This window comes from Chlorocebus sabaeus, chromosome 20 (assembly GCF_047675955.1).
Source record: "Chlorocebus sabaeus isolate Y175 chromosome 20, mChlSab1.0.hap1, whole genome shotgun sequence".
NCBI classification, from domain to species: Eukaryota; Metazoa; Chordata; class Mammalia; order Primates; family Cercopithecidae; genus Chlorocebus; species Chlorocebus sabaeus.
Window position 1 is genome coordinate 27,619,909 of NC_132923.1, and position 12,139 is coordinate 27,632,047.

The 12,139-nt window shown below is 44.7% G+C and overlaps 1 protein-coding gene across 1 annotated transcript; it reads right to left on the reverse strand.

Annotated features, from left to right (window-relative positions):
* Positions 1-1,584: 1,584 nt before the first annotated feature.
* LOC103224307 (ATP synthase subunit f, mitochondrial) lies at positions 1,585-2,010 on the reverse strand. The gene has a single exon (XM_007977729.3). The coding sequence runs from the start codon at positions 1,973-1,975 to the stop codon at positions 1,709-1,711; it is 267 nt and encodes an 88-aa protein (XP_007975920.3). The 5' UTR covers positions 1,976-2,010; the 3' UTR covers positions 1,585-1,708.
* Between the last annotated feature and the right edge of the window lie 10,129 nt (positions 2,011-12,139).

Genomic DNA, 12,139 nt, shown 5'->3' on the forward strand with positions numbered 1-12,139 from the left:
GTACTTTTTTAGTAGAGTGGGGGTTCGCCATGTTGGCCAGGCTGGTCTCAAATTCCTGACTTCAGGTGATCCGCCCACCTCAGCCTCCCAAAGTGCTGGGATTACAGGCATGAGCCACCACGCCTTGCCGGAATTGGTGTTCTTTAGTAAAAACTGTAATATTGTAAATGTAGAAATTTTTTTTTTTTTTTTTTTTTTTTTTTTTTTTTTTTTTTTGTTGATACGGAGTTTCGCTCTGTCGCCCAGGCTGGAGTGCGGTGGCGCGATCTCGGCTCACTGCAAGCTCCGCCTCCCGGGTTCACGCCATTCTCCTGCCTCAGCCTCCGGAGCAGCTAGGACTACAGGCGCCCGCCACCGCGCCCGGCTAATTTTTTGTATTTTTAGTAGAGACGGGGTTTCACCGTGTTAGCCAGGATGGTCTTGATCTCCTGACCTCGTGATCCGCCCGCCTCGGCCTCCCAAAGTGCTGGGATTACAGGTGTGAGCCACCGCGCCCGGCCGTAAATGTAGAAATTTTAAAATGGAGCAAAGAGCTCACTTGGCCTGTCATCAGTGGAGAAGGGTGCTGCCTGGAGAGTCATTTGGCCATTTCCCAAGAGACTTTGGGAGGTTGCGTTACTTGAGTGAGTATACTATAGTCCAGAGCCAGAGTTTGATTTCCAGCATTGCAGGCTTAGAAACTGATTTCATCTGCAAATAGCACATTCATCTCTCTGGGTACACTCACAGAATCCAAACTTATAAGACCAGTGTATGAAAACGGATACCAGTTTATAGAGGTAAGTAAAACTTGCACCTATATGATCAGCACATTCTTCCTTCTCTAGGCATACACATGTAGGAAATGAAAACAACATTATGAGGGTGAATGACAGTGAGGGGAGTTACATGAATGCATTGTCTAGAGCAGTGGTCCCCAACCATTTTTGTGCCAGGGACCAGTTTTGTGGAAGACAGTTTTTCTATGGACTGGGGTGAGGGTGATGGGGGATGGTTTTGTGATGATTCAAGTGCATTACATTTATTGTGCACTTTATTTCTATTATTATTATATATTTTTTATACACGCACCCATCTAATTTACTTCATTTAATTAATTAATTAATTAATTAATTAATTTCAAGACAGAGTCTTGCTCTGTTGCCCAGACTGGAGTGCAGTGGGACGATCTTGGCTCACTGCAAACTCTACCTCCCAGATTCAAGCAATTCTCCTGCCTCAGCCTCCTGAGTAGCTGGAATTATAGGCACCCGCCACCATGCCCGGCTAATTTTTGTATTTTTAGTAGAGACCGGTTTTCACCATGTTGGTTGGTTAGGCTGGTCTCGAACTCCTGACTTCGTGATCTGCCCATCTTGGCCTCCCAAAGTGCTGGGATTACAGGCGTGAGCCACTGTGCCCTGCCTAATTTTTTTTTTTCTTAAAGAGATGCAGTCTTGTCATGTTGCCCAGGCTCATCTTGAACTCTTAGACTCAAGCCATCCACCTGCCTCAGCCTCCCAAAGTGCTGGGATTACAAGTTTCAGGCACTGCACCCAGCCTAAAACCAAGAACTTTTTTTTTTTTTTTTTTTTACCAGTCATCTTTTATTTGGAGGTTAATTCTCATTAGGACATGAAAGGATTCAGCAACGATCGAGATTGTGTTCCTCACGGAGGGGCTCAGGCCAAGGTCATGGGGTCAGGGGGTGGTGCATAGCGTGTCCTCTTCAGTGGTATTTGCGGTGCCGCTCGTGCTTGAGATGCTTGTAGGAAATGCTGTAGTTGAAGAGCACGTAGCATGCCAGCACCATGGTAATCCCCGAGATGCTCCCCTTCTTCACGTTAATGTACTTGTTGTAGTACCGGTAGTAACCTCTTCGAAATGCTCCGAGAATGCCACTAGGGCTGAAGTCCCGCGTCAAGATCCAGTTTGGCAGCTCCCCCAGTTTGACCTCCAGAAGTTTCTTGTCCTTCACTGGTACAACTGACGCCATCTTGGAGTCCTGGTGTCCGCTGTGCCTCAAAACCAAGAACTTTTAAAAGCTCTGCCCACATCACAGAACATACCCATTTTTCTAGGTCTGATTTTCTTAGAGTCCCCATGTTTTCCTTCTTGCCACAAATAGATACTGGAAGTGTGGATGATCAGGGAACAAGGTGTTAAATGTGTTATTGAAGGCTGCTGCTTTTCCTGGGCCCTTGTAAATGACTATATGAGTATTCACACCATTAAATTATGTGATAGGGCAGTCTGGGTGACATAGCAAGACCCCCATCTCTACAAAAATAAGAAATAAAATTAGTCGGGTGCAGTGGCATGCCCTTGGAGTCCTAGGTACTTGGGAGGAGTGGTCCTAGATGGGAGGACCACTTGAGTCCAGGAGTTCGAGGTTACAGTGAGCTATGATTGCACCACTGCAAACATATGAGACCCTATCTCAAAAAAAAAAAAAAAAAAAAAAAGCTGTGCCCAGTCCTGTAAATCTAGCACCTCTGGAAGCCAAGGTGAGAATCGTTTGAAACCAGGAATTCAAGATCAGCCTGGGCAATATACTGAAGCCCTGTCTCTTAAAAAAAAAAAAAAGAAAAAGGCCGGGCGCAGTACCTCACACTTGTAATCCCAGCACTTTGGGAAGCCGAGGCAGGCAGATCACCTGAGGTTGGGAGTTCGAGACCAGCCTGACTAACATACAGAAACCCCATCTCTACTAAAAATACAAAATTAGCCAGACATGGCGGTGCACACCTGTAATCCCAGTTACTCGGGAGACTGAGGCAGAAGAATCACTTGAACCCAGGAGGCGGAGGTTGTGGTGAGCCAAGATCGTGTCATTGCACTCTAGCCTATGCAACAAGAGCGAAACTCTGTCTCAAAAAAAAAAAAAAAAAAAAAAAAAATTAGGGGATTGGCTCAAGGAAAACGTTTTCATATATTGAGTATTTATTTATTAAACACCTATTGTATCTGAGACAGCACAGGTACCATTTTGCTATGTGGTATCCAGATACATGGAATTCTTTTTTTTTTTTTTTTTGAGACAGAGTCTCACTCTGTCACCCAGGCTGGAGTGCAATGGCATGGTCTTGGCTCACTGCAAGCTCTGCCTCCTGGGTTCAAGCAATTCTCCTGCCTCAGCCTCCCGAGTAGCTGGGACTACAGGCTTGTGCCACCATACCCAGCTAATTTTTGTATTTTTATTTTGCATTTTATTTTTATTTTTATTTTTTATTTATTTATTTATTTATTTATTTATTTTGAGACGGAGTCTGGCTCTGTCGCCCAGGCTGGAGTGCAGTGGCTGGATCTCAGCTCACTGCAAGCTCCGCCTCCCAGGTTTACGCCATTCTCCTGCCTCAGCCTCCTGAGTAGCTGGGACTACAGGTGCCCGCCACCTCGCCCAGCTAGTTTTTTGTATTTTTTTAGTAGAGACGGGGTTTCGCCGTGTTAGCCAGGATGGTCTTGATCTCCTGACCTCGTGATCCACCCGTCTCGGCCTCCCAAAGTGCTGGGATTACAGGCTTGAGCCACTGCGCCCGGCCTTTTATTTTTATTTTTATTTTTGAGATGGAGTTCCACTCTTGTTGCCCAGGCTGGAGTACAGTGGTGCAATCTTGGCTCACTGCAACCTCCGCCTTCCGGTTTCAAGTGATTCTCCTGCCTCAGCCTCCCAAGTAGCTGGGATTACAGGTGACCACCACCACATGCAGCTAATTTTTTATTTTTAGTAGAAATGGGGCTTCACCATGTTGGCCAGGCTGGTGTCAAACTCCTGACCTCGTGATCTGCCTGCCTCAGCCTCCCAAAGTACTGGAATTACAGGCATGCGCTACCACGCCTGGCCTAATTTTTGTATTTTTTGTAGAGATAGAATTTCACTGTGTTGGCCAGGCTGGTCTCGAACTCCTGGGCTCAAGTGATCTGCCCGCCTCGGCCTCCCAAAGTGTTGGAATTCCTTTGGGTGTGAATCACCGTGCCTGGCTTTTTTTTTTTTTTTTTTTTTTTCCCCCAAGGCAGAGTCTTGCTCTGTCACCCAGGCTGGAGTGCAGTGGTGCAACCTTGGCTCACTGCAACCTCCACCTCCCAGGTTCAAATGATCCTCCTGCCTCAGCCTCCTGTAGCTGGGACTACAGGGGCACGACACCATGCCCAGCTAATTTTTGTAGAGACAAGATTTCATGGTGTTGGCCAGGCTGGTCTGGATCTCTTGACCTCAAGTGATTGCCCACCTCAGCCTCTCAAAGTGCTGGGATTACAGGTGTGATTCCAATAAATGGAATTCTAAAGTTAGAAATAGGGCTGGGTAAGGTGGCTCATGCCTATAATCCCAACACTTTGGGAGACCTAGGCAGGCAGATCACTTGAGCCCAGGAGTTTGAGACCAGTCTGGGCAACATGGCAAAACCCTGTCTCTACAAAAATTAGCTGTGTGTGGTGACAGACGCCTGTAGACTCAGCTACTGAGGAGGCTGAGGTGGGGGGATTGCTTGAGCCTGGGAGGCAGAGGTTGCAGTGAGCTGAGATCACGCCACTGCACTCCAGCCTGGGCAACAAAGCAAGGCCCAGACTCAAATAACTAAATACAATGAAATAAAGTAAGGAGCAAATTTTTTGTGTTTTACCGGTAGGTTGATAGAAGTTCCTATTTGAACTTTTGTACAAAATCTCATGTTATTTGTAGTACTGAGACTTCTATGCATCATACTTTATTATATTTATACATAATATGATGATTATTTGTGCTTACACAGAGAATCTGGTAGACTGCCTTGATATCCTTGGGTACATTCTTTTAGGATCAGAACAATTACTAAAGCAAAAATCATTTTTTCAATTTGTATTTGCATGACCATTTTAGATAAATAACTGAAATTTTATTGGAAAGAGCCTGCATAGTTACTGACCAAACTCTAAAAGAAATGCTAATGCTATACTTATTTTTTCTGAAATAGGGTTTTCGTAAGTATTTTGGAGGCATATGAACTTATGAGACACCAATCAAGACTTGTTTTGGTGATTATGACATTTCTTCCATCTTTATAGGAAGTTCTACTAAATGGTCACAAGCTTATTACTGGAAACTTTCTAACCTTATCCTTAAACAACTATCTGAAATTATGATGCTTAATGTGCTTTATGTATTACTAACATTTCCTAACATTTAGTTTCCCCTTTTAAAAATTTTGACATATGGCTGGGCACGGTGGCTCACACCTGTAATCCCAGCACTTTGGGAGGCCAGGCAGGTGGATCACGAGGTCAGGAGATGGAGACCATCCTGGCTAATAGGGTGAAACCTCGTCCCTACTAAAAAAAAAAAAAAAAGGATACAAAAAATTAGCCGGGCGTGGTGGTGGGCGCCTGTAGTCCCAGCTACTCGGGAGGCTGAGACAGGAGAATGGCGTGAACCTGGGAGGCGGAGCTTGCAGTGAGCCAAGACTGTGCCACTGCACTCCAGCCTGGGTGACAGAGCAAGACTCCGTCTCAAAAAAACAAAAAAAGTTGACATATTTCACTGACTTGATTACAGTGGATGTTTTCCAAAATAATTTATTTTATTTATTTTTATTTTCAAGAATATATCAGATATTTACTTAATATAAATAACAGCATATCTCTTTTATGTATAACTAAGTTTTTGTTTAGAGGTCTAGATAGGAGCCCTGGAAGACTGAGGTAATTCTACCTCTGTTGCCCAGACTGGAGTGCAGTGGTGCGATCTCGGCTCACTCCAACCTTTGCCTCTTGGGTTCAAATGATTCTCCTGCCTCAGCCTCCTGAGTAGCTGGGACTACAGGCATGCACCACTAGGCCCTGCTAATTTTTGCATTTTTCAGTAGAGACAGGGTTTCTCCATGTTGGCCAGGCTGGTCTTGAACTCCTGACCTCAGGTGATCTGCCCCTCTCAGCTTCCCAAAGTGTTGGGATTACAGGTGTGAGCCACCATGCCTGGCCCTTGAATCTGTTTAAAGGAGAAGCAGCAGTGGTGGTGCTTTGTTCTCCTAAAGCCTCACTTAGGTTAATTCCATATCTTGGTTAGGTGCTACTGTCTCTGAAGCACAAAGCTCTTTGATGTGTGTATGTATGTGCGTGTTCTAGTAATGGGAGTGGAGCTTCTAAAACACGTTTTCTTAGCTCCACAAACTTCCCCTGAATTCCTTGAGGCAAAGTTTCCTAGCTTGGGCTTGTATTCAGACTCCTGTCTCCTGTTTGAGGAAAACCAAAAACTTCTATTCTCCTTTTTAGAAATAACATTTGAGAATCATATTAAAAGAGGTCCACCTTAGCCTATAGGCATTTAAGTCACAAGGCACAATGAATCATTCTGTCTTGTAAGAACCTGCATTTCCAAATGATGCCTAACCTAGTTCCTGACCCAGAACTGGCATTCAGTTAATATTTGGTGAATGATTGAGGCAGTATCTTGGGATCTGAGGACAGTCCTTCATCTAAGCAAGCCTTGTCCTCTTTGAACAATTGACTGCTATTGCAGCAACTAGAGTGAAAGACAAGAAGATCTAATCTTAACCAGTGGGGCTGAGTATAGAAGCAAAGGTGACACCTTAGGCTACCAGCTATTAAGGTTGTAACATAAACTTTGATGTTACATTAAGAAACAAATATACAGTCAATGCATTTATAAGTGTGCAAGTGATAAGATGTACCAGATGTCTTGTGTTCCAGTGCCTCTTTCTTTCTCTCCTTCCACCTTCTTTTTTCCAGAAATATAATGGTGATATATTTGCTTCGAACAATGCTGAATTCCTATGCATTGAAAATGAATATGCAAATAGCACTATGCTATAGGTTATGGAGAATATAAACATTAATAAGACTTCTTGTCTTCTCTACCTTGTCAGAATAGGGTCTATTGCATTCAAGCTAAAATTTCTGGCTGAACCTGGTAGCTTAAGCCTATAATCCCAGCACTTTGGGAGGGAGTATAGTGACACAATCATGGGTCACTGCAATCCTCAACCTTCCAGACTCAAGCAATCCACCTGCCTCAACCTCTCTAGTAGTTGAGATAACGTGTTACCATGCCCGGCTATTTTTTTTATTTTTATTTTTAGTCAAGATGGGGTCCCACTATGTTGCCCAGTCTGGTCTCAAACTCCTGGGCTCAAGGGATCCTCCCGCCTTGACCTCCCAAAGTACTGGGATTACAGGCATCAGCCACTGTGTCTGGTGCAAAATTTCTTAAAACAATTAGCCAGGCAAGGTGGCTCATACCTGTAGTCCCAGCTACTCAGGAAGCTGAGGCCAGAGGATAGTTTGAGCCCAGGAGTTTGAGACTGCAGTGAGCTATAATCATGCCACTATACCTTAGCCTAGGTGACACTTTAGCCTGGGTGAGAAAGTGACACTCTGTCTCTTAAATAAATAAATACTAAAATAAAATTTCCAGTTAATATAATGTGGTAGAATGAGGCAGAGCGTGGTGGCTCATGCCTCTAATCCCAGCACTTTGGAGGCTGAGGCTGGCAGATCACCTGAGGTCAGGAGTTTGAGACCAGCCTGGCCAACATGGTGAGTCCTTGTCTCTACTAAAAATACAAAAATTAGCTGGGTGTGGTGGTGCACACCTGTAATCCTAGCTACTCAGGAGGCTGAGGCGGGAGAATCGCTTGAACCAGGGAGGCAGAGCTTGAAGTGAGCTGAGATTGCACCACTGCACTTCAGCCTAGGTGGCAGAGTGAGACTCCCTCTCAAAGATAAAAAATAATAATAATGTAGTAGAATAGAAAAAGAAAGTTTTATGATTCAGAATGTCTCTGCTACATACTAGCTGTGTGACCTTGGGCAAGTTATTTAATCACTCAAATGGGAATAATTAATAGGTATTTTAAGGGAGATTATGAGGTTTAAATAAGAACATAAGCAAAGCATTTCCTTTTGTGTTCAATGAATGCCAAAGCCAATCTAATACCTCATTGGGATTCTCCTTCCTTCCTTCCTTCCTTCCTTCCTTCCTTCCTTCCTTCCTTCCTTCCTTCCTTTCTTCCTTCCTTCCTTCTTTCCTTCCTTCCTTCCTTCCTTGTTTCCTTCCTTCCTTCCTTCCTTCCCTCCCTCCCTCCTTTCTTTCCTTCCCCTTCCTTCCCTTCCTTCCCTCCTTCCTTCCTTCCTTCCTTCCTTCCTTCCTTCTTTCTGATGTCACTGTAGCAGTCTTATATTTGCAACTCAAGAAGAAATCAAAGCAGCTCAATATGCAGGTCACCCAACCAAGATTTCTTTTTTTTTTTGAGACAGAGTCTCACTCTGTCTCCTAGTCTGGAGTGCAGTGGTATGATCTCGGCTCACCGCAATCTCCGCCTCCCAGGTTCAAGCAATTCTCCTACCTCAGCTTTCTGAGAAGCTGGTATTACAGGCGCCCACCACCACTCCCAGATAATTTTTGTATTTTTAGTAGAGATGGGGTCTCATCATGTTGACCAAGCTGGTCTCGAACTCCTGATCTCAAATGATCCACCCACCTCAGCCTTCCAAAGTGCTGGGATTACAGGTGTGAGCCATGGTGCCTGGCCACGAAGGTATTATTATTATTATTATTATCATTATTATTATTTTTGGGACAGAGTCTCTCTGTGTTGCCCAAACTGGAGCGCAGTGGTGCAATCTCGGCTCACTGCAACCTCTGTCTCCCGGGTTCAAGCGATGCTCCTGCCTCAGCATCCTGAGTAGCTGGGATTACAGGCACCTAACGCCACGCCTGGATAATGTTTGTATTTTTAGTAGAGATGGGGTTTCACCATGTTGGTCAGGCTGGTCTCAAACTCCTGACCTTGTGATCCACCCACCCTCGGCCTCCCAAAGCACTGGGATTACAGGCGTGAGCTACTGCGCCTGGCAAAGGTTTTTTTTTTTTTTTTCTGAGACAGAATCTCGCTCTGTCACCCAGGTTGGAGTGCAGTGGCACGATCTCGGTTCACTGCAAGCTCCACCTCCTGGGTTCACGCCATTCTCTGGCCTCAGCCTCCCAAGTAGCTGTGACTACAGGCGCCCGCCACCATGCCCAGCTAATTTTTGTATTTTTTAGTAGAGACAGGGTTTCACTATGTTGGCCAGGCTGGTCTTGAACTCCTGACCTCGTGATCCAACAGCCTTGGCCTCCCAAAGTGCTGGGATTACAGGTGTGAGCCACCACACCCGGCAAAGGTATTTTTTAAACTACCACATTTACTCCGAAGCCCATTCATCTCCTTCAGCATCCCACCAGTGAAGCACATGTTCCGCTTAGCTGGATAAAAAGGTGAGGCATACTTTGCACTGCTGACATCACAGGAAAGCTGTCTATAAAACTATACTTCTGATACTGGGCTCCAGCTTTGTTCTCACAGGTCATCATCCTTATCCGGGAGATCAGCTGTCTGAGCAAACTCTAAGACTTCTTTGTGTGGAAGACAATAGATTTTACCTTCACTTTCCTGTCCTTAATATCCACTTTGTTGCCGCACAACACGATGGTGATGATTTCACACACTGGCACCAAATCTCTATACCAGTTAGGCACATTCTTATGTGTAATTCTTGATGTTACATCAAACATTATGATGGCACACTGGGCTACGGCTTGGATATAACAGCCATCTCTGTCCACCACATTTCTCCTGGCCAGCTGTATCCCATTTATTGACTTAATATGTTCTCCGTTGGTGTGGAACACTTGGGTGATGAACCTCAACACCCAAGGTGGCTACATAGCTCTCAAATTCACCAGTCAAATGATGTTTCATGAAAGTAGTTTTTCCAGTACCACCACCACCAACCAGTACAAGTTTGAACTAGACCTGGGGCTCTCCCTGGGCAGCCATCATTGCCTTCCTTCCAGAAGTGTCTCCTGCCCGTCAGACTGAGCCATTCTTCCTTTTTTTCTTTTTTTTTTTTTGAGATGGAGTCTCGCTGTGTCACCCAGGCTGGAGTGCAGTGGTGCGATTTCAGCTCACTGCAAGCTCCGCCTCCCGGGTTCACGCCATTCTCCTGCCTCAGCCTCCGGAGTAGCTGGGACTACAGGCGCCCGCCACCACGCCCAGCTAATTTTTAATTTTTTTAGTAGAGACAGGGTTTCACTGTATTAGCCAAGATGGTCTCGATCTCCTGACCTCGTGATCTGCCCGCCTCGGCCTCCCATAGTGCTGGGATTACAGGCGTGAGCCACTGTGCCCGGCCTCTTCCTTTTTTTTCAAGCACTATCCCTAGCAGGTGATAGGTTGTCAGATTATCCCTGATTACTCTTTCTAGAGCTAGTAGAAGATTTAAATATTTAAAGGATGCTGGGCTGGGCATGGTGGCTCATGCCTGTAACCCCAGCTCTTTGGAAGGCCAAGGGGAGAGGATCATTTAAGCCCAGGACTTTAAGACCAGCCTGGGCAACAAGACGAAACCCCGTCTCTAAAAAAAAAAAAAAATTAGCCGGGCATGGTGGCTTGCACCTGTAGTCTCAGCTACTGGAGAAGCTGAGGTGGAAGGATCGCCTGAGCCCAGGAGGTCTAGGCTGCAGAGAGCCATGATTGCCCCACTACACTCCAGCCTGGGCGACAGAGCAATACTGTCTCAAAAAAAAAAAGAAAGAAAGAAAGAAAGAAAATGTAATTAATTCCTAAAGTTTCAGAATATGAGTCCATGGGGAAAAGGTTCTAACTGATAAAACTGTTGCAAATGGGATAAAAAATGAAGTTAAAAAAAAAAAAAGGATATTGGTTCTCAAAACTTCTTGTTTAGCATAAAGATTTAGAAGTGGTTTCTTAAATGAACTATACTAGCAAAATAATTGAGAGACTACTTCCAGGATATAACGTATCTGCCTACTTTTTCTATTTACACACTCTGTAATGCATTGTTTGTTGGCTTGTTTTGTTTTCACTATCAAGATCCTGGGTAACATTCAATTATGTTTATATTTATTTGCCTGTCACTTATCATTAAGAGCGTTCATAATGAAGACTTTCTTCCAGGAGTTATTGACTAGGCAATTGAAATTTTGTAGTTCAGCTTTTGTGTGTTGTTTTTCTGAATGCATAAGTATTTTTCTTAGAAATGTTTCCTCGGCTGAGTACAGTAGCACATGCCTGTAATCCCAGCACTTTGGGAGGCCATGGCGGGAGGATTACTTAAGGTCAGGGGTTTGAGACCAGCCTGGCCAACATGGTGAAACCTCGTCTCTACTAAAAATACAAAAATTAGCCAAGTGTGGTGGCACACAAATTAGCCGAGTGTGGTAGCACGTGCCTGTAATCCCAGCTACTCAGGGCTGAGGCAGGAGAATCGCTTGAACCCAGGAGGCAGAGGTTGCAGTGAGCTGAGATTACACCACTGCACTCCAGCCTGGGTGACAGAGTGAGACTCTGTCTTAAAGAAAAAAAAAAGAAGGCCAGGCACAGTGGCTCGTGCCTGTAATCCCAGGACTATGGGAGGCCGAGGCAGGCGGATCACGAGGTCAGGAGTTCAAGACCAGCCTGACCAACATGGTGAAACCCCGTTTCTACTAAAAATACAAAAACTAGCTGGGTGTGGTGGTGCGCTGTAGTTCCAGCTACTCTGGGGGCTGATGCAGGAGGAGGTTCAGTGAGCTGAGATTGCACTACTGTACTCCAGCCTGGGCAACACAGTGAGACCCCATCTCAAAAAAAAAAAAAAAAGAAAAAAAATGTGTATCTTCAAGCTCTCGCTTATTTTATCTTGAATTGGACATAATTTTGTATTCCCAGAAATACAGTTTAAATTTTATTTTTAATTTTTATGATTACATAATAGTTGTACATATTTCTAGAGTAAATACAATGTGTAATGATCAAATCTGGGTAATTGGGATATCCATCACCTTAAACATGCATCATTATTATTAAGAGACAGGGTCTCACTCAGTCACCCCAGCGGGAGTGCAGTAGTGTGATTATAGCTCACGGTAGCCTCGAACTTTGAGCTCAAACTATCATCCCAGTTCAGCCTCTCAAGTAGCTAGGACTGCAGGTGTGTCTCACCATGTCTAATTTTTTATTCTCGTTTTTGTAGAGAGGGAGTCTCACTATGTTGCCCAGGCAAGTCTCTAACTAGTGGCCTTAAGTGAGCCTAAGCCTCCCAAAGTGCTGGGATTTCAGGCATGAGCCACTGTGCCCAGGCATTTATTATTTCTTTTCTTTTATTTTTTGAGACAGAGTCTTGC